Source organism: Columba livia, chromosome 1 (genome assembly GCF_036013475.1).
Source record: "Columba livia isolate bColLiv1 breed racing homer chromosome 1, bColLiv1.pat.W.v2, whole genome shotgun sequence".
In the NCBI taxonomy this organism is placed as follows: Eukaryota; Metazoa; Chordata; class Aves; order Columbiformes; family Columbidae; genus Columba; species Columba livia.
The window spans coordinates 138,897,513-138,924,582 of NC_088602.1; the positions used below are offsets into that span (position 1 = coordinate 138,897,513).

General features: G+C 39.5%; 1 protein-coding gene across 6 annotated transcripts in view; it reads right to left on the bottom strand.

Moving 5' to 3' along the window:
• Positions 1-27,070, bottom strand: part of PHF21B (PHD finger protein 21B) — a 165,762-nt gene that overhangs the window by 29,307 nt on the left and 109,385 nt on the right. For all 6 annotated transcript variants that reach the window (XR_010466695.1, XM_065032968.1, XM_013369395.3 and 3 more), the window contains one exon: positions 13,642-13,734. Coding sequence is in view for 5 of the 6 variants with exons in the window: in XM_065032968.1 (XP_064889040.1) it covers positions 13,642-13,734 (93 nt within the window). In the remaining variant the exon portion in view is untranslated. The remainder of the gene's footprint in view (positions 1-13,641; positions 13,735-27,070) is intronic.

The following is a 27,070-nucleotide window of genomic DNA, read 5'->3' on the forward strand; positions in this document are numbered from 1 at the left end:
CAACATGGCTCTGCCTTAACAACACGTTAAGTACAGTTCTAGGACTGAAAATAAATAATTTAAACTGCTTCACATGAAGTTAACTTCACTCCCAGCTTATTCGTTAACACAGCCACATAAAACAGTCGGTTCCCTCTGTGCTTATTTCGTCCTGTCACTTCTCGCACCTTCCATACTGTGAAACAAAATGACAAGTTGTAACAGACAGACATGGGAAACAGCTGCCTGTGTCACCGCTCTGGAGTCTGCGGGAGCCCTTCCAATGATGCCGGCTTCAATCCTGAGCCTAAGTAAGCAATTTAGTGAAAACACAGGGAGGATTTACCGATGTGCAGAAAATCATCTCTCGAGGCCAGCCATCAACCTCTATCGTGTCAAGGAGGAGCCATACCCGTTCGTGCCCTCAGCAAATATTAAGCGTAGCAACATACGTATTGCGAGCTCTTCGTTATTTTGGTAACTTGGCCCTCAATTGCTAAGAGGATCCCAACACCTACAAGAAGTGCAAATGTGTATTAGAGGCAGTGTCCTGCTTGGGAGTGTCTAAATTGTCAGTCATCAAGGTATGTGGAAAGTGAAAGAAGAAACAGCGCTGAAGAAGAGCAAACAGAAGGATTTGCCCAAGGTGCTGCATCAGATTGGTGACAAAGCCAGGAAGTCTCTGCAGTCAGCTCACGACTTCAGGGGGACACTGAAAGGCCTGGCAGTCCCACCATGAAATGATGCAAAACTACACCAAACTATGAATAACCATATTCAAAATATACTGACAGTTACAGAAGCCAGTTTTGCTCTTTTTTACTCTATCCAATCACCTATCTAATGATTATTTGATTTATGTAGTTAAGATATCAGACAAATACCCTAGCCAAGACATTTAAGAGGGGAGTCTATAATCAACTTCTGATTTTCATAAGAAGTGCAGAGAGGATTGGTTTAAACCTATCTTGGTCCAGGCATTCTGCAAAACTAAGGCTTATAACATAAACAACAACTCAGTGCAACAGGAGATATGATATTCAGAGCAACTTGTTCATGTCTGTATCAGAGTCAGTTATAGAAGCAGGTTTTGTAATATCTACTTTCATATTTTCATAATAATACGCTTTCCCTCCCATGTTATATCTTATATAAATCTCTCACACATAAGACTTTAACAAATTGCTCATGCTCATGTGCTCAGAGAGACATTCACAGAAATAGTATCATTATTCAGAAAACAAAGTCTGAGCAGCTTGGCAAAATACAGTTAAAATGTATTACCATGGCTAAAAAATCCAAATTTAATCCTTAGCTGTTTGCCTAACATCTAAATTTTACCTTAAAACAAAATAATTTTATTGTAAATTAATATAACATCTGTTACCAACAGAAATATTGCAAATACACAAACAGATAAGCACATATATACAGAGGAAGAAAGAGAATAAGGAGCACTTCAGATCAAAGATTCAATAGAACAGTCACTGAGATCTTTAGAAAAAATCAAGACTGACAAAAAATCAGCTCAGGAGTTTTCTAGCCAAAACCTGTCATGTGGTCTACCAAGATCTACTGTATCTGTCACTCTAAATTGCATTTTATATTTAATCAGAAGTCCAATTAAAACTAAATGCCTATATATACTCCAGCTATATAATTTTCTTTTCTACACTATTACACCTATATATTGACTGTCAGATGTAATACCTCAGTGAATCCTACACACACCCTTAATACACATTCTGCAAGTTTTGCATGAATGTGCATTACTTAGCTATAAAATAAGCTGTTCCTGCACAAACAATTAAACAGACTTAATTTTCCAAAGTAACATATTCTCTATAAAGCACTGCATACTGAAAGAGCAGCTACAATTTACCTAACTGGTACAGCACAAGAACATATGCCAGGCGTTTTCTGCCACCGTGTGATACAAAGGCGGTATAGCCGTCTTCATAGCATAAGCTTCTGTACATTCCCTGGCAAGTTCAGCTAACATTGTGAGAGCACATTTATTTGCAATTATGGAATAATACAAGGGGTTGACTACAGAAGAAATTCCAGGTACTCCTGAGTTAAATCTAACATAAGTTAAAGTTAAAATAATGTTTATTTCCACAGCCTGCAGGCACGAACCCAAACCAAAAAATCAAGCACTGGAGCCCCTTGTGCTCTAACACCTATGAACTTTCCACCCTTGAATATAAACACTAAGCGTAAGCACTCAATAAACAGCTAAGTGAAAAGCCTTTAGCAGAGTTTCACATTGAAAACCAAAGTGCTGCAGTAATCTGTGGAATAAACAGTGTGAGCTGGGAGGAAAAAAGTGAAGGAAAGAGCTAGTGTAAGTTCCTTTTCCTCACGGCAACACTGTAGCTTGAATTTGGGAGATGAAAGGAGGACAGTGGCACCAGCAGAAGTCTGGAAGTCGACAGCCGCTGAAGAAGAGCTGGAGAAAAACTAGGGCAGGGCACGGACTGCATTTCACATGCAAGATATCAAAAAGACGTTTTCTACAGAAAGTAGCACAGGTTGGATGGCACCGGTCCCCGTCACAAGAGCCACAGAAATAAAAGGCACAAAAGTTTAGCAAAGGAGAAGAAAGAATAACAGACAGCATTTATGTTACCAAGCAAAAGCTGCAACTGTTGGCGAGTGCTGTAAATGAAAATCCTCCTGTAGCTCAACCCTCCTCTCCCCAAATATCTTTCATTTAACTTCTGACAGCTGTCAAAACAGAATGTGATACTACCAGGGCTCTAAATGCAGGAGGAGAGCTGCTTCTTGAATATAATGATTTCACAAACCTGTGTTGTTCTTGAGTTTCCTCAATACCCACAATAACAGAAACATCTGATTTTAGGCGGCAATATTCAGACAAACCTGATACTTCTTAAATAGCCTGTAGGTGAGCACACTGTTCAAGAAGATATCCCCAGACCTGAGAATTCACTAGGTGGGGGCTGTCTGCTTTTCAGACAGGGAAATAACAGGGAGCCTGATCCTGTGAGACATGTAGAGTGCTCTTTTGTTCAGCAGCCTCTAATTTCACATGTTTTAAAAGAGTTTCAGATCAAGAGGGAATCAGCTCCTGAGACTAATGACTTCTTGTGTATCCCATATCATTAAACTCCATCCAGATGCCCCCACAGGAAGCCCAAAGGCTTCCATTACACCAAAACATCATCCCAGCTCTCAAGAGCACAGATTGCTGAATATTGCAGAGGTGAGCAAACTGCTGTGGCAGAGGTGGGAGAGCCTGATGCGTGTCACCATTAACAAAGGCAACTGTGATCATGGGCAATCTGTCACCTGAGCTACATCCCATCAGGTGAGCCACTCCCATGCTGTGGTAAAGAAAAAGAACGCAAAAAAGAAAAACCCTTACAAAACAAGCCCTCAAGATCCAGCTCAAACAAGTATGGGGGGAAAGAAGGAGAAGGGAAGGAAAGGACATGACTCCTCCCATCTCTGTGGGCAATCCTATGTAGTCCTAAAGGACAGGATTTAATTAGAACAGTTATCTCTGTGCAGATCTGCAGGTGCTATGAGAATTGTTAAGGGCAATTCTGGTAAATGTGTTCTCCTTACAGCCTAGCGAAGAAAGGAAGTTAACAAGTGCACTTCAATTACAAAACCAAAAGGGATCATCATGATCCTCCAGCTCACAGACTGGCCATATAATTTCTCCCAGAAACTGAAGACTGATTTAAAAAGAAAATACTAAACACTCCTTAACGATGAATTCATCACAAGCCCAAATAAACTGCTAAAATATTTTATTATGCTCATGACTGGCGTTTTATTGCAAGGCTGAATTTGCCAAACTTCAGCTTCCAGTCTCTGGAACTTGTTATAGCTTTGTCAGCAATTCTGAAGAGCCCTCCCCCTCCCCAATATCAGATATCAGCTGGATCACGCTCAGCATCAATCAGCCCTTCATACTGGCAGGGCCGATCTGCATAAGAGTAAATTTTTCAGTTCAACGAAATATCACATTGCCTTTGAGAGAAAGACCATTATTCACACTTTATTTTCACTTCACCCTTGTACTCTGAGCTTAAAAACAAAACCTCAGAATGGATTTGGCACAATTCATATGTCACAGAGGCAAAGTGCTGGGAGCAGCAGACAGAGCTTTCATTCTTGAAAAGCTTTAGAGGATCACACAAAAAACATTAGCAATGGCTGATAAAATGAGTGCAATATGGGGTAATTATATCCTTCACCAGAATGAACAGATGCACACTGACTGCAGTAAAGCTGTGTCTATTTATGCCAGCTGAGGACCGACTCTCTCTCTCTTCTTTTTTTAATCAATAAAAATTATGCAAAGGAAAAGGTTCTGCGTAACTTTACAGCAACACCACACTCTCAAACCCAGGCTGCCCAACTGACCTGAATACAAGTGTTTCCAGCTTACTTGATGTTTGGTTCCTCTCCTGATAAGCTCCTACAGTCTTCAGCTTGGTCTGAGACCACAGTCAAAACAAATAGTTTATTTTCTTGCCACACAGGGAAGATTTAGAAACACATGTGACTATGGATCCACATACACTTTTCTTCCTTCCCTTTGATGGGGTCACACAAACAGGAAGTTACTCTTCAGTTCATATCATGAGGAAACCGCGGGCAAGATGACCCAGTTCAGTGAATCCTATGTCCACATAGAACGTAAGTCTCCCTTTAGCACCTGCCTGGAAGATTAGCCTGGGGAACCACAGAAGAGTGATATGAAATGCAGGGCAAAACCCAAACAAATTCTCCAGCCCACATCTCCAGTACCTGCTGCTCTGGATAGTGAGGACCAAAGGAGAAATCTTAATCTGTCTGAAACCAACAGCAAATTTGACTAGATTCAGCAAGGCCAGAACTGCACCGAGCACCTGGAAACAAACCCTAGTCTCTCATTTTACATGCCATGCCACCCAAGAATCACTCTGTGGTATTTTCACACTTATGCAAATTACATGCACTTTATCAGACATTTTCGACGGGACTGTGTACTCACTGTGCCTTGGTATTTCAATTTGTTAGACTTGGATAGCCAACTTTAGCATAAAGGTGACACACAGATAGTATAATCCCTGTGCAATTTTTTTAAGACAAAACTATTTAATTCAGTTTTTCTTTTCCTTCAGTTTTGCTTGATACTACAGAAATGGAAGTTTTGCTGAGAGGGATGTTTTTGTGGGAATCTGGCAGCTCTGCTTTTTGTGGATGTTGGCATAAGACAGTCAGGTGGGAGTTCTTCATTAAAAACGTTAACAGTGTTTTGAACACAAAACTGTATTTTCTCAGAACTTGACTGACTTTTGCTCACAAAATGTACATTTTCTCCTCAGCTATGCTGTCTGTATTTTCTGGTTTGGCATTGCTGCTATTGAATTGATGATTCATTAAGTGGCCCTTTTCCATTTGCAAAGGGAAAAACTACCATTAAACCAGCAAATTAAAATCAATATTATTCCAAAAAATAGCAGGTAGGGGTTGAAGTTGACAAGGATTTCTGGGTTTTTTTTTCCTTCTGCACAATGATTCTGTCCTTGAATATGTAGTTATCTATGTGCCTCTGAGGAAAGAATTTAATCCTTATTGTTTAGGATTTCAAAAGAAATATAAAAGCTAGACTGTGATTATACACACCAGTCAATAACTTACTTCCATTTCTACTCTTTTCAGCATTACAAGTCAGCTTGCTTCTCTCACGGATACTCATCTATGATTAACTTATTTCAATATAAAGAGTCCACAAAGCCTTTAAGCACAAACAAGCGAACATCTGTCTGCTTTTCTCCTGTCCGTATACTTTCATAGGCAAGTTCTGGACTACACCATGCAGCTGGGCATTCACTGGACTCAACTTCTGATGTCACTTTAAAGATGATGGATGTCACTGCTTTGTACTATCCATCACTTCAAGAGTCTTTCCTGCTTCCAGACAACAATAAAGGCACATTATAATTATTTGAGTGGCTTTATTTGATAGCCATAACCAAAAAACTTGAGAGACAATATAATAATAACAGTAATGGAAAAATAATTCCCATTTGCTGACAGACTGAGCAAGATGGAAACACACAAAAAGCTCAGACAATCAGATGAGAATGAAGGTTTTAGGGATAGGAAAAAGTGCAGAGAATTCCTCCAAACTTCTGCTGAGGTACCGCAGAGAAAACCTTTTTATTTGCCTGTTTGAGCCAGAGGTCTACAGCAAGCTTGTACAACTGGCAGGGATACTCAGAGACACAACAGAGTCCAGACACAAGCCAGACATGAACCTGAAGCACAGCTGCAAATGGCATCAGTGGAGAGGGGGGGCATTTCTTCTCATCTTCCTGATGATGCATTCAACATGGAGAAACACAAGAGTTTTCACCTGGGGAAAAGGTACCATATCAGCTGTTAAAATGGCTTGAATCTTTCCTGGAGGTTGTATGGATACCTTAGGCTCTTACTTGCAGACTTCATGGAAATCATGAAATCATGAAATCATGAAATCTGCAGATTTCATGGAAATCAGTCTTTCCAGGTCCTTTTCAAAATGTTCAAGACACTGATCAGATCTGAAAGACCTGAGCATCAGCAACAGCCAGTTCTGCTTCTCCTTCCGCACCAGTCTGGATCAGTTCTCTCATTAAGGTCAACTGACTCTGAAACTCAGACAGGCAGAGGTAACAGCAGGAGGTACTATGGAAAATTTGCACCTGGGTATAGTCCCCCTTGAAACACCACATGCATTCATCTTTGCCCATACTGTAGAAGACTGGATTTCTCATCAGTGCCCATCTCTGTCACACCACCATCCACAAGGAACAGTTCTTATTGCACCACCTTAGTCATACCTTCATCTGTCCCAGCTAAACTACAGCAGGGTAACATACCTACCATGGAGGACTCCACAGGCCCCAACAAACTCATGCCTCTCTCAGCAACACAGGCTACCTCTCAAACCTACCCACTAGTGCATAACTGAGATTCCCACAGACTTTTCAATAAAGTCTGTGTTTTCATCCCAATTTTCAAAGCTCTCCCTTTAAAGAGTCAGTATGAAATGCCACAGTGGCCACATGTCTGGTGCAGCACGTGTCTACGGCAAGGCTGATGCTCATATATACAGGCATCTCAGCCTTCTTCTCTACAAATTAAGGGCACAAACCTAATCACTTTCTACAATAAACATTTTCTATGTTATGCTCCTCTGACAGAAATATACAGTGGCATACAATTAACAGTAGCACGCCTATTAAAAATAAGCAAACTGCTAAAAAGGATCCCTAACCAGAACTCTCAGCTGCACATGCTGCTTCCCAAAGGGAAGGATGAGAGAAGAAATAGCTTACAACAGATGTTAATCTTTGTGCTTAACTCATTACTGGAAGGTGCTCCAAATACAGTGACAAGCACAGTAGAAAAGCTTATGTAGAATAAAACAGATTAACAACTGCATTTGTTAAGGACTACATTTTCAGCCAGGCTTCTGCAAAGCTTTCTTTGAAAAAGCAATTTTGTTCCTGTTTTCTGCATGCATACAGTCAATGAATATTAAATACTGTTGCAAAACCCTTAGCTTGGTCATATACCATGCTGATTAAGTTACCTTGAATTAGATTACCTCTCTTCTCTTCCACTAGCATTCCAACATATCCCCCTGGAAGTGCTGAGGGTTATATACCAGAAAGGTATGTGACATCCCTTAGGGGATTAGAGTCCTTTTCTCTCCTGGTATTGTAATAACAACTTTACTCAATTCAATTATTCCATACTTAAACAAACAATTAAGTGCTCTTGTCTGTCCACTGCACAATTCCGTATAACTTTTTATACAAACGTGCGTACCTACTAGCTGCATTTCCAGTTTCTCAAAAGGCTGACTTGCATTTAGTAATATTTTTTCATTTTCTAATGGCTATGCACAGTCTTAACACCTTACACATATTTTTTTTTGTTAGACTTCCAAGATGCAAACAGAGAGGAGCTTTGCCACAGACCAATCTGTTAACACATTTCTTCTACAGTACACAGTGGCATCACACAGCTTGGGTTCTGTCTATAGGAGTCATTGTCTTTTCAAGAAATCTTCCTGAAGCCCTGTCACCAGGGGAAGCCAGGAGTAGTGGTTGGTTTTGGTACACACATAAAGAGAAGCAGCAGCTATCAGTGGAAATGTGCTTGTGAGAACTATGACAAGAAATTTTTGAAATGAGGACATGCAGTTAAGTTTTGGGAACATCTCAAGACCGCATTCTTTAGCTGGGCTCACAAGGTATCCAGTGATGAACAAACACACAGTAACAAAACAGTCCCTATCCCAAAGCAGCCCAGTTACCAAATTCAGACCTTACTGAATTATGAATATTAAAATCACTCCAGAAGATAAAAAATAAGCAGCACTTGACAGCAGAACTGCTAGAGTCAACTGAAAAACATAAACATTTCATCTAAAGTGGTTATGTGCACCTGTTTCTTCTCTCAGCTAACCTGGGTGATAGTTCTACCACAGGTGTCTGCTACATGACTCTCTGCTCTAATCAGGAGTGTCATGAGCAAAGCCATCTTAAGCCCTCCCTTCAACCAGGACAGGAAAAATAGGTCAGGGAAACAGCATTACAATCTGATTTAACCGCTATTCAAAACATCACAGTCTCTCCATTAATTTGAACAAGAATTGGATTGGGCCCAAATTACTGACAAAAAAAATCAGAGGTTTATTTTAATATCTTAATTTCATTTAAAATCTCCCATTCGAAGAACAGAAAGTAAGATTTCCCATATGCCTTCGGGTGTCTACAGTGAGACTTAAATTTTACTGTAAACCAGTTAAAAATAGACAATCTGCAGCTGGAAATTGGAGTCCCAATCTGATATAAGGCCACCCCTTCCTTACATTTGATGGGTCACATAAAGCAGAGGAACAGCTCAAGAGTGTTTGAGTAGAGGACCTCCAGGATTTGCTTCTCAGAGTGCAGAGGACAGTCTGAAGTTTCAAAACATCTCACCCAGCTGGAAACCTCAAAGGCCAAAGTAAGAACATAAAGCCTACCTGGAATTAACTTCCTACACATCACAGCTCATAGCAGAAATTTTATTTATTTGATGAAAGCAAAAATAACTTCATATTCTGTAAAAAGAAAGAAAAAAAAAGAAAAAAGAAAAAAGCAGAAAAATATATATTAAAAAAGAAATCTGCCAAAGAGGCTTGTTTTGGCAAATAATGAATGCCTAAAGAAATATTGTTTGTCTTGTGCAATGAACTTGTAATTAATGTTTGTTTGCTCACCATTTAATAGCGGTTCTGCAATAAGTGATGGAATTTTGCTGCCGTTTGTGAATGCGCAGATTTTGAAGCTTCATTCCCCATATGGAAGAGCTCCCAGGGGGTCATATCATAAACCCATTCAAATGAACAAAACAAACGACAAGTATCTGTAGAAATGTGGAAAATGAGAACGCTGTATGTATTATTTTACATAAGTATTGTTAAGTGCCTCAGTTTACTTGTGTGGTGTTTTCCTGCCTGACTGCATAGAGCTAAATCAAAACAGCCAGTCCAGATAACGATAAATTAAAGCAGCAAAAATATAAAACTCCTTTGGATGTAATGTGGAGCCCTTAAATGGAGGAGTCCTCAGTTTCTTTCCAGCAGTCTGGCAATATTTATTCTTCTCATGCCTGTATCTAAATCTAAAGGGAGTCTGAAGTCCCAAAGAGATGACGAGACTGGCCAAAAGAGGACGTCAGGCAGCAATCATGCTGTCAAGAATGCAGACGCTCAGCTGGATTAATCACACTCCTCTACATGCACCTGGAGCAGCAGTGCCATCTGCCTGGCTAAGAGTGAAGCCCCTTCCAGAGGGCAACTCAAGACAAGTAGGCTCCTAACATGGCAGGGATCCCAAAAAAGATTTGTCCAGGCCTTCTACTCCTCCATAGACAGGAAGAGAGGCAGCAGCATGTATGGACATGATCAAGCCGCCTTAGGTGATTGTCACTGTGCCTGCCACTGTACTGGCACAACCCCGGGTGTCAATACAGGCTGGGGGGATGAAGGGATGGGGAGCAGCCCTGTGGAGAAGGACTTGGGGTACTGGTGGATCAAAGATTGGACATGAGCCAGCAATGTGCACTTGCAGCCCAGAAGGTCAATTGTATCTTGGGCTGCACCAAAAGGAGCGAGGGAGGTGATTCTGCCCCTCTGCTCTGCTCTGGTGAGACCCACCTGGAGTTCTGTGTCCAGCTCTGGAGCCCTCAGCACAGGAAAGACATGGACCTGTTGGAGAGGGGCCAGAGGAGGTCACCAAGATGATCAGAGGGCTGGAACAGCTCTGCTGTGAGGACAGGCTGAGAGAGTTGAGGTTGTTCAGCCTGGAGAAGAAAAGGCTCCAGGGAGACCTTATTGTGGCCTTTCAGTACTTAAAAGGGGCCTATAAGACAGACAGGGACAGACTTTTTAGAAGGGCATATTACGACAGGACAAGGGGTAATGGTTTTAAACTTGAAGAGGGGAGATTCAAGTTAGACATGAGAAAGAAATTTTTTACAATGAGGTTAGTAAGATACTGGCCCAGGTTGCCCAGAGAGGTGATAGGTGCCCCATTCCCAGAGACATTCAAGGCCAGGCTGGATGGGGCTCTGAGCAACCTGATCTAGTTGAAGATGTCCCTCCTCATTGTAGGGGTGTTGGGCTAGATGCCCTTTGAAGGTCCCTTCCAACTCAAACTATTCAATGACTCTATGAAACTACATCTCAACTCAGCTGCTTGAGTAAGTAGGCAGGCATGCAGGTGGGCTCATTGAAGCCTTTGCTGCTATGGTTTCATTGCTACTAGCGCTCTACACAATTCACTGTTAAAGCTGAACTTCACATAAAAGAAGGTTGGGGAACAGAACAAGATTCAACTATAGCTAATATGCATGAGTATGGACCCTGTACTGCTTTAATTATTTGTGCAAAATACTATCAACTTCCTAGTAGAGGAGTGATGAATGTTGTTTTGTTTTGAAAAAGCTGTCCCTTTCATTTGCTGCTATGTGGGCACCCAGAGTAAAGGTTTTAGCAGATGCCAAACTCAGTGGGACCCTGCTTGTTAGTATGCTTGTGAGACAGCAGTAAGGCTGCCTCTTAGAAAGTGAGACCTACAACCGTAGGATTGTGCCACTAGTTCAGAGCAAGGTACAGGAGCCATGCATGTCAGCCAGGGGGGACAAAAGGAGGATAGTAGCCCATATGCTCTGTAACCAAGTCTGATAAATAATAGCTGAGAGGACATGGACTGTGATAGGATTTAATTCTGCACATTTTCCAGCCCCTCCTAGAAGATACTATACATCCCTTAATTTCAAAAATAATGTCTGATTTGGCACTTGTTTTCTCAGAGCTATGAGGGAGAAGAGGGAAGAGATGTTCTTTAGCATAATAACTTCATAGTATTACATGGCCTTGCTTCCTGGCATTTTTATATTTCCTTATGAATTTTCCAGTTCTCCTGGACCCTAGATTCCTATCAATCCTATTTGCCAGAGATGACTATGCACTCACCTACAGTTACGACGAGAGCTTTCACAGTGATATGGTGCTGCTGCTCACTTACAGATGACCTGTATCTAGCCATAGCTGGGGAATCACTGCTTTACATCACTCTGATTTACGGCTATATTAAATGTATTTTGAAGGCATTTGACTATTTAGTTGGAAGCCAAAGTTTGCACTTGTAGATGAAAACCTGACCTCTCTTAAGACATCAAGCAGAAAGATTTGATGGGTGGAGGACGTTCCCCACTATGAAACAAGATGGAAATTTTAGAGTTCTCCATAAGCTTTGAGTGGCAGAGGAATATATAGACCATGATGAACTGCAAAAGAAGACACAGCCTGTAAAAGGGGCAGGCTGTTGCTGAAGGAGAATGTATTGGCCTCTGAAAAGTCAGAAAAACCTCAGAACGTAAGATGTACTTCTGATAATGTGGTCCTATATATTACTGCCTACTTCATTTTTAGTTTTGACAGAAATGAGATTGCTATGTAGTTACTTCTCATGCTATCTACATGAAATAGAAAATTTAGTGAACTATGGCTCAGGGCTGCTGAGGAAGGGTTGGTGTTTCATTAGTATTAAGTACAATTGCAAAAACAGGTCTGAAATTGAAGGCTGTGCTAGGAAAGGAGTGAAACAAAGTGAAATACAAACAAAAATACTAGAATCATAGAATCATACAACAGCTTGGGTTGGAAGGGACCTTTAAAGCTCATCTAGTCCATCCCCCCATGCAACAAGCAGAGACTTCAACTAGATCAGAGCCCCGTCCAGCCTGGTCTGGAAAGTCTCCAGGGATGGGGCATCGACCACCTCTCTGGGCAACCTGGGCCAGTATTTTATTAATGTCACCCTCATTGTAAAAAATTTCTTTCTCATGTCTAACCTGAATCTCATTTTGCCATAAGCTAAACAGCAAGACAGAAACTACGTGTTATTTTCAAAGAGTTGAGGAAATCAGACTCCTCCACTTTTTCCAATTCTTCAAAATTGAATCTAACACTGAACAAGAATTTTTCGACTCAACAAAAGTATAGAACATTGTTGCTTCTCTAAATGCAGCATTTGCAATGCCATCATCATTGCTGAAACATAACCTTAATGATAATTTAAGCTCCTGTTACAGGTCTATCAGCTGCTCTTGAACCTCATCTATTTTCAGGAGCAATCTGCTCATCTTTGACGCCCCAAAATGGCAGAAATCAATGTGTTATTATGCTGTAAGAACAAATGAAAAGGAAAGTCTTGAACTTGATAAGAAAACTGTAACCTTCCTTTATATTCACAACTTTGCCTTCCACAAAATGTAATTTAAAGAGGGAATTTAAGAAGTCTATCTTGGAAATACTCCTTCCTCCAGGCAGATGTAGCTCACAGATCTTCTACTAGATTCTGCCACTAAGAAAATATTAGGAAAAAAATAAAGGAACAATAGGAATGCCCAGCATTGACGTCAATACCACACATGGAGAAATATATTTATGCTTAATGATAATGAGTGTGAAAAGCAAACCACAGAACTGCAGCAAAACACTTGTTGAAAACTACATCCAAAATTTTGAGAAAGCTGGTTGAAACTGGGAATAAAGTGTGGTTAGGGAAACAGTAATGGATATTCAGAAAAGAAAACACATTTTGACAGAATTTTAAAAATCTGCGAGTGTAACTCTCCTTTCACTCCTACCCAGCCAATCCTGTTTCAGTCTGGCACCTGGGTTAGTCGGGCCCAAACTTTATAGTGGGGTAGACAGGGATCCGGCAAGTAAGTTAGTAAAAGAATGTGTGAAGCTAAATCTTTATCAGAAAGGTTGATACTTGTACACTTTTTTTAATTAAATAATTGCAGATTTTCACTTCTGTGACTTGTGATTCATCTTATAAAACACAAATTTACAGTGTGCCATATGTGCTTTGTTCTTCCACAATGAATCTACAAGATTTTTTATAGCTTTCCATTGTACTAACAGTATGCTCCCAGAAGAAAATTGATTTATCTCATTTTCACGAACTGGAGAAAACCACAACTCTGCTCTTCAGCTCACTGAAGGTGAGTCTTCATTCAGCAAAATTAATTCAGCAAACCATCCCCCACCACCACCACCACCTTTGGAACCGTGTTTTGTACCTGAGGTAGCACTGCTGGTCCTTGTCCTGCCAACCTCTGCAAGGAGCTGACCTGAGGAACCTTAATGGGCACTGCAGTGATTGTTCCCAAAGTCTGTTGGAAGAAAAACAGTTGAACACAGCTTAAAACACTTGCACAGCTTCCCCAGATAGAGTCTGCCTGACCCAGTGGTTCCCTTCCAGCTCTTTGCTTTGTCTCTTCCCAATTCATGATGGAAGGGCTTAATACACCAGTCCATTGAAGCTCGCCTGCTAAAGAGCCAGAGACCCTTCCTTCTCTCTAACCTTCTGTACAAAGCACTGCTAACTAAAGCCTACTGTCTCCTTAATGCATTTGGTAATTCTGAGTGCAAAGGATACATCTCATTGTTGTGAAGATTTTTTGGTACACAAAGGAAATACAAGTGTGCTGCCATGGCTTGAAGGCTCTCTAGGCACCAGCTTGTTTTCAAAAAACAGAAAGGTGAAACGTACCACAGTGAAACTTCAACATGTGCATTGGCAAGATGATGCATTTCATGGTAGCCAGGATCACAAGAGAAGTCCACTGTGTCTTAGTAAATAGTAAATAATGAATTATTAAAACCAAAAGCTACCTATAAATCTACTATAGCACACTGTAACCTAACATTCAGCTGAAACAACATCCATGTGGGTCAGTGCAGCACCTATTACTACCAACGTTTATTTTGCCTCCTCATCCTTCTCTTAGTTGTACAACAATTTTGTTGAAAGCTTATTTAAAATATTTGAGGTAGCTCTTTCTATGAGCAAATATATTGCTGTATTCTACATAAGTTTTACTTCACAGATGGAGGAATGATATGTGTTAACCCAGTATTACCTTCAACCATTATGAATACAGTTGGATACCAAGAGTAAGCTACATATGTTTCTTGTAATACAGAGTCAAGTACAGACAAGTTTCCCCACCAAAAAAAAAAAACAAACAACAAACTGTGTCTGTTTAGCCCCAATCCTCTGCTGACTTTTCATCTATCTATAGTGATACAGTTATCTATAGATGTACATTTATGAATTCTGTTATAGATGGTCTAAACAGCACCCCTTTTTCAAGCCTCACCCACAGAGGCTCCTAAAATACTGCATCTGAGATGTTGCAAATAATATGAACTTTATTTTCTCCATTAAAAAGGACAGGTAGCTTGTAAATTTAAGATTGGGCCATAGGTCTAAAGAACACATTGCCAACTTTTTGCCTTCAACCTCTTTCATTTCTTCACCCTTGATCACAGTTCATATTTTGGTTAACTGGCCCATATTCTCAGGGTAAGGTTTTATAATTTCTATCTAACATTTCTTAATTGCTGCTGGGATGACACGGCAATCTAAGCAAGAAGATGACTCTCACTGTAACAGCAAGAGACACTTAGTCACTGATCACAAAAACTTATCGGGCTGCTAGAAATGGCTAAGGAAAGAAAAACAGACTGAATTTCTCTAAATTTAACTCTCCTTGAAACAAAAGTGACAGATCACAGCCAGTAGGATAAAATATGCTAATATTACACCAGTCTGGTAATGAAATTCATCAACAGAAAGGAAACTATAAGGTAATCAGCTCAAGGAAAGCAACACTGTGTCAGGCCCACGCCGACGCATTCTGCTCAAACCTCAACAACAGAGTGGTAAAACAATCTATTTCATTCTAACAACAGTGTTTGATAAGAATTCCATGCATTATCATGCATAATATTTTTAATTAACTTCTCCTACAGTGTTTATATTTTTAACTCTGCTGCTCCTCTTGGAGACATTTGGGGGTGTCATGTTATATATTCAGCAAAGATTCAAATTTGCATAAGATTTGCCCGAGTTAAACAACAAAGAGGGCTACACACTTACAAACACGGAAGACAATATTTCCTGAGTGCTCGTGAACTATCAGTACCCTGGACTATGCATGGAAAAACATACTCCACTAAAATACTGTCTTGAGCTATGAGCGGAGATGAAGGGGTAGGGCTGAGAAAGCAGCATTTCTACCTAGGGATTCCAGAACAAGTCACACCTTCTTGCAGAAGTGAAGGTATTGGTACCAGAGTGAGGAAGAAAAGCAGGTTTTTCCACTGCAGTTATCCCTGTAGGGTGACGCATGGAATAAAACCAACCAGAAGGATACTATATCTGAACAAATGACTTATTTGCCCCTTCTACCATATCACAGCCTCGCCCACTGGGAAGGACAATGTGATGAATTCCTGCAGTCTGGAGAGAAGAACTTGAGCTGCCACCTTCTGCTATTGCCACTTATTAGACACATCACAACTTCCCGCTTTATATTAGCAAGAACTAAAGTTAACTCAGGCCAGTTGTTTTGCTTTTTAAGGCGAATACCGAAATTAACTTTCCAACCCACACTAGAGGAACTGAAAGTTGATCACAAATATAATGTATATTTTCCCTCCATCCCAACACTGTTTATAAATAGAATGAGATTTCTTTCACAATGCAGTGACGTCTGAGTTTTCCCTGGAAACACGAGGAGCACCACAACTTCTCCTGGGCTGTACATATACCCTCCATAAAAAGTTAAAACATGGAGGTTTTCCTTCTGGAAGGTCATGCTTAAAGTATGGCTGCACCTCTCATAATTTTATATTAGCTACCCCTGACCTTGAAAATATACATTCTAATATTCCTATTCCTACAGATGCAAGTGGATTTGTAAGGATTTTCAAAGTGGCCAACAGAATATGACATATTGAAATCTGAAGTGCCGACAATGAGTGAAAGTGAGAATTGACTATAAAGATAAGAATCAACTTCTCAGAAGATGAGATACAGTTATCAATTGGTAGGATGCACAAAAACTCCTTGTGTGAATAACAAAGCTCTTGTACTAGTTCAAATATCAATCGCAAGGAAAAAAACAAACAAACTAACTAACTAACCCTTTCTAGAAAAGAATGCCTCTGTCCTGTGAAGAAAGAGCTCACTTCAGCCTCTGGCTACACCGTTGGGCCAATTGCCTTTTATGTTTCAAAACACTGAGCCATGGCTCCAAATGTATGGGAACAACAGAAGCAACAAGAAACCCCCAGAAACTACTCTGCACTGTTCTCTTAGCTCCAGTTGAAGACAAAGCAAGGATGTATTGTCTGTGGGCATCAGAGAAATGAACTATCTGTCACCTGCTCTCTCAAAAAATTATTCAGATTTATTTTCCTGAAGTTGGAGTTCTGCAGCAATCCCGAGAGAACAAAAACGCATTATGGCATTCTCAGGTTATGAAATTTTTAGTGACAAAGATGCAGCCTCGTGTTTACAAATATTTTTATAGTAAGGATCTGTTATTTAATATTCAAGGAAACAATCTCAGTATAAAAATCATATGGCCAAGGGAAAATTCTAAACTTTAATCTCACATTAATAATAGCACTATAGTATCTTCAGACAGAGAGATACGCAGGAATCTATTTTACTTTTCACTATTTACATTGTTTTGTTATTGTTTCCCAGCTTGAGCAATAAATAGTTCAAGCTGTTGTATCAGCAGAATTCAATGACAGAAACCTCTATACTTTTCCTGTAACACATTTCATCTGTTATCTTAGGGTATTTCACCTAGGTCAGTATTATTGTCTCTGTTTTAGTGATGAAAAAAAATCGAGATTTAGGGGTAAAACAATATTGCCAGGGCTAGACTGTTGTGCACGTGGAAATGTAAGCCAGGCTTCTTATTTCCAGTGTCTAATCCATGTGATCGATTAACCTCATACCATCTGTTGATGTAGAGTCCCATCCGAGTCATCTAACTTTTAGGTCAGATTTTAATGATCAGACCAGGGTGTGTCCATGATGATGGGTGGAACAGGTGAAGTATAAAACAGGGAGAAGCGCAGTTGTGGTCTGTGCAATGAAGGAGGAGCAGGTGCTAGAATGGATGGTTGGGTACATTTTTCAGCGCATTTCAGAGCACAGCTTTGTTCCAGTTTAAGTGGTAAATAACCAAGCAGATAAAACCACTTGCCTGGCAAACAAAAAGCAAACGTCCTTATCTGATGTTCTTGGCCAGGCAATGAGAACTGGACAAACACCCCATGGCTCAAGCTATGACAGGACAAATACTGCCCACACTCACCTTAAGACTTCAGTTCTAGCTGTGCCCTCAGCTCATGCCCACGGGCTGCGAGAGGCAAATAATCAAAATACCTCCCTTCTAAAAAGGGAAATAAACTTTTTCTCCTCCTGTTAGTAGCGTCACCTGTTTTCACACACAAACTGTCCAGGCTTGCCACGGTAAGCCTGGTGGATCAAAGACTCGTCACTCACTAATTCCACACTATGATTTTTATCCATGTGGGGCTTTTTTTCAGTCCTTCCTTTTTTCCAGTTTGTCCAAAGAGCAAGCTGGTGCACATTTTTATAAACCTTTAATTAACAAGCTGAAAAGACATTTTTCTGGCAATGCCTGACCTTTAAGCACTTTGTATGAATTTATCGGTACCAGCAGAAACAATAATTTTAAAGGTTATTTTATGAGTTCTGAATAGTTTATGGCAGCACTTTTGTCAAGATAAATGAGTTTCTTATTACTACATTTACAGCTCTAAGCATTTTAATAAAAAAGGTCCATAAAAGTCAAAGATAACTCCAAATCTCTCCTCTATCTAAGTCTATTTGGGCTTTCCTGGTGACCCCTTGAAACACCTGCAATGTGGTGAGAGCACTGAAATGTGCAGTGAGGGGGGGAAAGTGAAGAGCAAAGTTTCAGTTTGCCTCAGAACTGTTTTGATTTGATTGGATACATTTGAGCCAGATTTACTGTCTTTACACCGAGAACTTTATTCAAATATAAACAAATTTGCAAGCTGTATTTCCTGCTGTCTATAATTCAACAAACTTTACATCCAGCAGCACTTATTATCCCAGTCCAGCATCTGGGAGCCCATGACCCCTTGTTAACTCCTGCCTCAAGCATCAGCCCCAGTCTTGGACTGGAACAGGAACCTCAGCCACTGCAGCACCCATTGTAGGAGTTAATGGCTAATGAACACATATGGCTGCAACACAAACCCCTTCCAAAGCCCTATCTTCAGTGACCTATACAGAGCAGACAGGTATCTGGCATGTCAGGGTCACCTTTTTTTGCTTGAGCAATCCACAGATGCCCTCAGATAGGAACCACAGCAGGTCCACTGTGTAGGTGACCCGCAATCTCAGCTCTTGGATAAATGTCATCCAGTAGCGTGCTCCAAAGGGTCACATTTCGAATCACAAAAACGGGAAGAGAAGCAAATTAAATCGTCTTTTAAGCGGTCAATTTACTCACTAAGAAAATCATAACTATGAGAATTTGAAAACAGAAAACCAACCCAAAAGCCCCAAAACAGGAGGACACTGTTGCATTAAAAGACAATAAAAGAAGTTCCTCCCATGCAACCAAAAGAAAATAAAAAACTTGGGAGATATTGCCAAGAGCAATTAAAAAAGAAAATCACTTCTCACCTTCAGTTGTTCTATTAATATCCAATAGCATTGCAACTATTGGCTATATTTTCTCCTTCTCTGCTGCTTCTGGTGGATCAACATCATCACTGGATGAAGGCTCTCAAAGAGCACTAAGGGATAAAATTATTGGGATAGCAGCAAGTAGAAGACATAAAAAGTGAAAGAAAGAAGTATGGTATGGACAGAGAATAAGAATTCAAAAGATGAAGGCTAGCGATGGTTAATGACAAAAGGATGTTGAGGTAAAAACAAGGATGAGATTTACATTGTCGATGATCAGACTAAGGGCCATACATTCTGTTTTCTACTGTCCATTATCTTACAGCTTCTTCAGTCAATGCCTGAGTTTTTAAATCCATGATTTACACACATTTATGATTTCAGTAAACTTCTGCATTTCAGCCCTGAATTAATACTCACACATCTATATGAATCTACAGATATGTATCTCTGCTTTATTGGAAGGTATTTACATTTTACTCTGTTTGGGTAAATACATTTGTCAGACCACTGCTATGTTTGCTTTGAATTACAAATTACTTCCCTCCCTCTTCATCCCCCTCGTCCCTGCATTGGGATGTATTCAAAAAAGCTTAAAGACCTGTTACAATTCACTATTGGTACAAACTCATTGTTGAGCTTGGGTACATGAGCAATTCAGGGTTAGATCACAAACATAAAACTGTTAGGGAACACAACTCTCCTCCCACTGCAGAATTACACCAGTACAGACAAAATCACTGAGGTCAATCACTGAAGAGAATTGGACTCAGTGAGTAGGAGAAGGTTAAACAGCCACATAGTTTCAAAAGCCGTTCACTACAGCATGCTACCAAAATAAATATTTAACTCAGGAACATATGGGTTTGTTATATCTTAGCAGAACAGTTCAATTATTTGAGTTCAACTGACACTGCATTGCTGTATTATTTGCAAACTATTTTATACTGACATCAATACTGCAGCACAAATATTGTGTTCCTACAATGCATTATAGAAATACTAATCTTTTTCTTTTTAAAGTACATATGCATCTCTCTGAGATCTAGGTCTTCGTGTTGCAAATAAGACACCTAAGCTATTACAAAAATGTTTTTGTCTGTTATGTGTTCAATATTGGCAACAACAGTTTTACAGAATGGATTTTTAATGTGGTAGTGACAGGGGAACAGATTGCTATGGCAACAGCAAAGATGAAAATTCTTAACCTGAATGGATCGTCACTGAAGTAATTGCAGGTTTTTTTACCCATTCTACATCCATTTTACAACTTGAATGCTGCATTCAACCTTGAGCTTGCTTTATATAAATGCCAAGCACTATACGCAACCTTCAAGTTCATTTGACTAAAAACTCGCTGCACCTTACCTCAATAATCCAGGATAGTTGCTGTCCTCTAGCTAACCTAAACATCCGAATGCTATTATTTTTTCCATACAGTCCACCAGTAAAAGCACTGTGCACTCAAATATAACTTGGAGGTTCCTGCATAATATGTTTGCATACATATTTTTTCTCTCCTTCTAGACTTTAACTTCAACCAAAATCTGTGGAAATCATTCTTCATTTTCAAAATATGGTGAAATCACTATGCATTGTATTTCTAATAATCTGGTGAAATTATGGCATGTTTCAATTTCACACTCACATTGCGTCCCAAAGAGACTGCACTTCAGACGCATATTTTGTGTAAACTAATTTAATTAGTATTTCATGGAAATGTAAAGATTTCTCTTCCAGCTTTTAAAAGGATTTGTTTTACCCACTTCCTGTCTCTCTACTCAGAATTCATTGATCACACTCTTGTATGCACATTTACTATTGTTATAAAGTAGACAATCAGAAACACAAGCCCTGTTGATTTTTTAAAATACCAGTGTTTTTGAAACCATCCTTTCTTTGGGCACTAGAAATACCATTTAAACCCAGCGCCATCACAGCCAATTAACAACAACAGAAACCATGCCAGATGCTTTTGCATTGAAACAGCCGACAACTGCTCCCCCTGCCCCTCACAAGGCCCAGTACCAGGGCAGCAACAAGGAGCAGGAGACAAGGTACCACCTTAAATTCCAAACCTGCTCTGAAAAACATGATGTGACCAAACTCCTAATTGCTTCTGAGGTATTTATACTCATCCCTTTCACCACCGCTCATTTGCAAGGAAACCCACAGAGTTATCAAAGCTCACCAGGGTATCAGAGGAGTATATGCAGAGATAAGGCAAACAATTTTCTGCTTTCACCGTGGCTCTTCGGTTTTTCAGAGCACCACCTAATTTATCTCTGCTTTTACCATGGCTCTCAGATTTTTCAGACCGCTATCTCTACTTCTTGCCACTTGCACATTCCCATCAGGATAAACTCAAAAATACAAACTCAGTTTGAACACATTGTGGGCATATATTCTGGCAAAGGAAATCGTGATGAATAAAGTTCATGACTTTCCCTGGTTCAGAAATCCCACTGGTTACTTACACAAAAGGATGGATAGCCGTGCCAAATGCCTGTTCTTAAACACAGCTTCCATCAATTACTGGTTATCATTTTTTTTAAGGTACTGTTATTTTTATCCAGGGAAACAGTCTGGATTTTCCCTCAGTCATTAGATCACACTATACATTTCTGGAGGAGAGAAAAAAGAAGAAGAAGAAGGAACTTTGGCTCTGTGAACTAAATTAGCATGCGCATACCTGTTCTGTGATTTGAAGATTTATTCAGAAATCGTATCCAATTAATTAAATCTCCACCTCTTGCACAAATGAGTATAGTCTCACTGAGTTGCAACAACAACACACGGTAGCTGTGATCACACCTATAGTCTCTTGCTCAGCTGATTCATAAAAGATTTTCTGTTGAACTACTAAACTGTTCCAGGTTGATCCTGTTTTTAATGACTAATGTCTTCAAATTACTTATTCCCTGTTCACAGGCTGCAGAAATATTTCTGAGTAAAGGGGGAAAACGTGTGCACAGCATGACGCAGAAAGCAGATTCTAGCCTCTATCTCAAGCGAGTTCAAGCATGAGTAAAAAATCTTCAACAGAGCCCCATCAGCTGCTAAAGTACTACTGCTTTACCCCAGTTGCAGGACGTGGGGATTAGGGTATGCAAAGAGATGGTGGGTGAAGGAAAAATAAAGGAGGAGAAGATCATCATTCCTTAATGATTTAGGAATCCTCACATATCAGAACGGCTCATGCAGACTAATAGGAGCTACTGAAAAATTAAGATCATTCCATTTTAGTACCCATAGGGCTCAGAGCTGCTTTTGCAGTTCTTGCTGTGAGTTTTTATTATGCATTCCTCAGCCACTCTGAATAACTGGAAAACATGAGGGGAGTGACAGCCTGAGACGATCTAATTGCTCTCTGCCACACAGTCCCTTTTGTCAGGCCCCGAGCTGAGCTAATTCAGCTTGCAAACCAAGATAAAGAAAGTTTTCTGCTAGTTAAGTTAGCTTAGGAAAGTATCCAACAAGCAACAGAACAAAGGCCAGGGAAAAAGCAACATTTCTTGTGGGAGGGAGGGAAAGACAAAAACCACAAAGGCAGGAGAACAGAAAAATTGAATGATGGTTCCAACATTTTTTGAGACCGTAAGCTATTAAATCAGCTCAGCGATATTAACTGAATTCTTTTACCCAAAGCAACTTCTTTGAGTATAGAACGTGGGGAAGAAACATAAAGACTTTGCCTGAATTCCATACAAAGTGTGTATAAATATGACCAATCTTAAAATTCTGCCATTAATATAAGCAGTTAGCAAGTAGGAAGGAATAACTTTCCCAAGAACATCCCATAAGCTTGCTTTATTTATTTTTAGGCAGACTACTCAGCAATATTGAGCTACTTGCCCATCAACCAAATCCAGTGGGAAATACTGCTTTAATACAGCATGGATCTTGAATTCTTAACTTTGGTATTCCACAGCTCTAGGACTGCAAATGTGAAAAATCATTGTGCCGCCTTTTAATTAGAAGAAAACAGTGAAATATAGCAGCACCTTAATTGTTTTGGAGGGTGATAAACTCAACAATATTCACTTACAAATGTAATTGATTCTTTGATGATCCAAATAAAAAGGCTGATCTTTTATGTTGATTTGTTCGGACAGTAACAGGATTTGGCAAATTTATTATTATACAAATAAATTCATAAATATATACGTAAGATACATATATATACCATATGTATGTGAATACACAAACACACACTTCAGAACACATAATAATACATTACACATACTATTTTTCCTTAGTTGTAAGCATACCAAAGTGAACACCAGTGTTTCCTTACCATGACAAGGCCAGGAAATCTTAGAGATCAGAGTAGAATATCTCTTCTTCTTGAGATGCTGCATTAACATTAGTGCTAGTAAAATGAGCCTTATAAACACTAAAGTCAGCAAAGGTTCCTCTCTTGCTGATAAACCTGGATGCTGGGACATCTTCCAAGGTTCTAGCAGGCTGAGTTTCAGAAAAAGTGCAACGTGCCTGTCCAACCTAGCTCCAGCTAAAGAGTTCAAAATCACCTTCTCATCTGGATAGCCCCTGCCCTGCCTCCTTTAGCTGCTGTCAAACCATAAAGACAGTCAAACCCTCATGTGCTTCAGTCTTAACCATTAATACGCTCTGAACACCTAAAGGTTTGCTTCTCAGCAAGCCTGTCAACATCACCAATGAGGTGTCCACAACTCAGTACCTAGAATTGAATCCACAAACACGTGAAGGTATTGCACAGTACAATGCCCAGCTCTTAGGCGCTTTACTGCAGATCTCAATTAGGCATCCAGGTTTCCATGTGTAGGGTATCCAAAGAGTATGATGGGGCACCTTGGGAAGAAATTTGCAAACCAGCATCCTAGGGCAGAAGATAGATGTCTTGATAATTATCTAGACAGATGTGTTCAATAGGAGTGTTATGTTGTGTTACTGACTCCAGACCTTGGTACTTTGCTTTGAAAGAGGAGACCTGCTTCGTGCTCATCGGGGTTCACCTCCCTGAGCCCCTTCCTGGAGACTGCTCTGTGTTCAACCACTTTCATTCAAAACACACTCCAAGAAATCTGTCCTTTCATTTCTTCCTCCTTCCCATCTTTCCCTTCCACCAATTTCTCAGGAGTTCAATCACCTATTCCAGACAAGGAAGATTTCAGTTCCTACACATGGTTCTGTAAGCCATTTATCAGAGCATACTTCATAGAAAGACTCTTCTTTAAAGTTCTCCTAAATCCATCAGTGAGAGAAGAAAGAACGTGGTCTCATGGCCCACTGGTTAGAGAATGCTTGGAAGAAAAGACAACTGACAATTCCAATCAATACTTTGGCCACCTTGTTGTTCAACCCTGTTAATACAATAGCAGTTCTTACAGAGCCCCAGTGCAAACATTTTGGGACACAGGTAATATGACCAGTAGAAACAGAGGCATTTATGGATTTCACCTGGGTCCAGACTTGGTAGCTACCCAGCAGAATTTGATGATCAAAGTTTTGAACTCTGGACAGCTAGGTGCACTTCAACACTAAAATACTTCCAAAGATCTAGTCTGAATCTCTTTTGCAATAAATAAAAGGCACAGTGAGAAAACAAATCCTACGTTTTCAACTTGCAACTTTGCAAATTAGACAGTACAACAATAATGTCTTCATAAAGGCAGAACCATGAACTTTTATGAGTCTTAGTTCAGTGAAGGTCTGCGTGGGTATCTGTCAGGAGATCATTGCAGAGTTGAGGACTTCAACCCAGTCATGCCCAAAGCTAAAAGGGGAAAAACTGTGTTCTGTTTTGGTTTGGTTTTAATTGGACAATAGTATCTTAAATCCAAAATAATTGCCAAGATAATGCAAAGAGAACTTTACTACTTGAATTTTCTATTGATTTTTAAAGAAAAATGTTGGTAAGGGGTGCTCCTCATGTCTTCAGTTACGTTCTACCTGCACACATGAAAGTTCTGTAGAGTCTCTACCCTGACACTGTAAATTGAAAATCAAGAAAATTGGGATGAACAGGTCACAAAGATCTCTGTTTGTTTTTGTTTGTTTGTTTTAAATGAAAGGTTCCCTTTCAAAGAAAACAGAATAATAATTAATGACATACTAAGCCTATTGTATTGTTAGGAAAATGGTTAGAGACATGCTAGGGATGTAAACTTGTACAGTAACTGCTGGTAACAGTCTAGCATCGCTATATTTGACTTCAGTGGTGATACTCCAAATACACGTATTTGAAAATGGTCATATAATTTGCTGAGTAAATACTTTGCTATTAAGAAGAGTTATAAACTTAAATTTACTAAAGGACATCATGCATATCAAGACATAGGTCGATTCTGGTTCCCTGAATAAATTTAATAATAAATTAAATACATTTAGAATTTACTTCTAAATTTAGAAGCGATTTTTGGACTCATGCTAGAGGAACCAGAGTTTGATCTCATATTCCTCAAGACTTGAAAACAAAGTGTAAACACTTTGAGCCATCACAGTGGTGGCTCAGAGCCACCTACTCGGGCTTTAAAACTCAAATTAAGAACACAGATACAGAAGAAACCTGAGCTTTTTATCTTCCCATATTTATTAGGGAGGCTGAGCTTTTCTTTTCCAGCAATACTAACAAATGCAGTGTCTAATTTCCTGTATAACAAGAAACACTAAAAAGCTATACAAGTCAACAGAATATAGATTATTTGCTTATATTTTGAAATGACAAGTGCAAGGGAAATGAATATAGTAATGTTTCGCTTTGAAGAAAACATGTCAAGTCAGCAAAAAAGGTGGTGGGATTTTATTAGAGAACATGTTAATCAATTACCACACAGTCTTCTAAAATCATACCCTGTAGTATCCCTGCCAAATTTCTACAATATTCTCATTACTACTATGCTAAAATAGCTGTCCTTTAAAAACACTTCAGTGTACTGATTCTTTAAAGAGAAGTGCATATCACATTAAGTTGAACAAGGCTGACTTGTGGTTTTATTTTACACTCATAAGGATGGGAAACATTTAAGGTGAGACCTTTAAATCACCATTACCACTTCAGCAAACTACAGGAAACACAATGCTACTTAAATCTTATCAAAGCTGTCCTACACTTTCTGGTATTACCTATTCAATCACTGCTAGTTCAGTGATCTTGTATGTGAAAATGAACTTATCTCCAATCCAGGCAGTCTCATTGTTTGATTCAGTGAGGGATGCAACAATCAAATTGTTTGTAATATCACAATCCATCACTATACGTGCAAATTTGATGACACAGTCACTGAACTGGGTTCTTAATAAAATCAAACAGGACAAAAGGCTAAACAGAGGTCTGTAACAAGGATCTTACTGAGGAAAACCAAACCAAAACAAAACAAACAGTTGTACCCATTAACTAAATGTCTTGTATAAAAGCAGTGGGGACATGTTCTTGCTTTCACTGGCCAAACCTCCAAGGAAAATATTTTGCCAAAGAATTAGAATAATCAAAAAGATTAAGACTCTAGCACAGAAAAGCAGGTAAATACAAACAAACTCAGTTACAAGCATATGAATAATCCTACTGAAGATAATATACATGTTAAACTCAGGTTTACGTTCAAGTGAAGGACAGAAGTTGAATCTGTTCTCGAAAATCATTGATATTGAAGCCTGACTGTAAGTTCAATAAAAAGAATTTTGGTTTGTCTTACCTTGCCTGGTACCTGGCTTATTTTAAAAAGGTCTATGTTTCAGTTTTCATAATAATAAAAATCCAAGTCCAACTGCAAGTCTTTCTGCTTAGAGGGCAAAAATGTGACTCAGGTCCACAGTGGACCTTCTGCACAAGAATTATGTGCACTGAAGCAACACCAACCCCAAGAGTGATTTAAAAGCAGTCAAAGAAGAAACAGGCTCATGATAAATAAAAGTTAGTAACCAGTCTTTTCCCACCCATACACACACATATGAGTACCAAAACCACACAATAT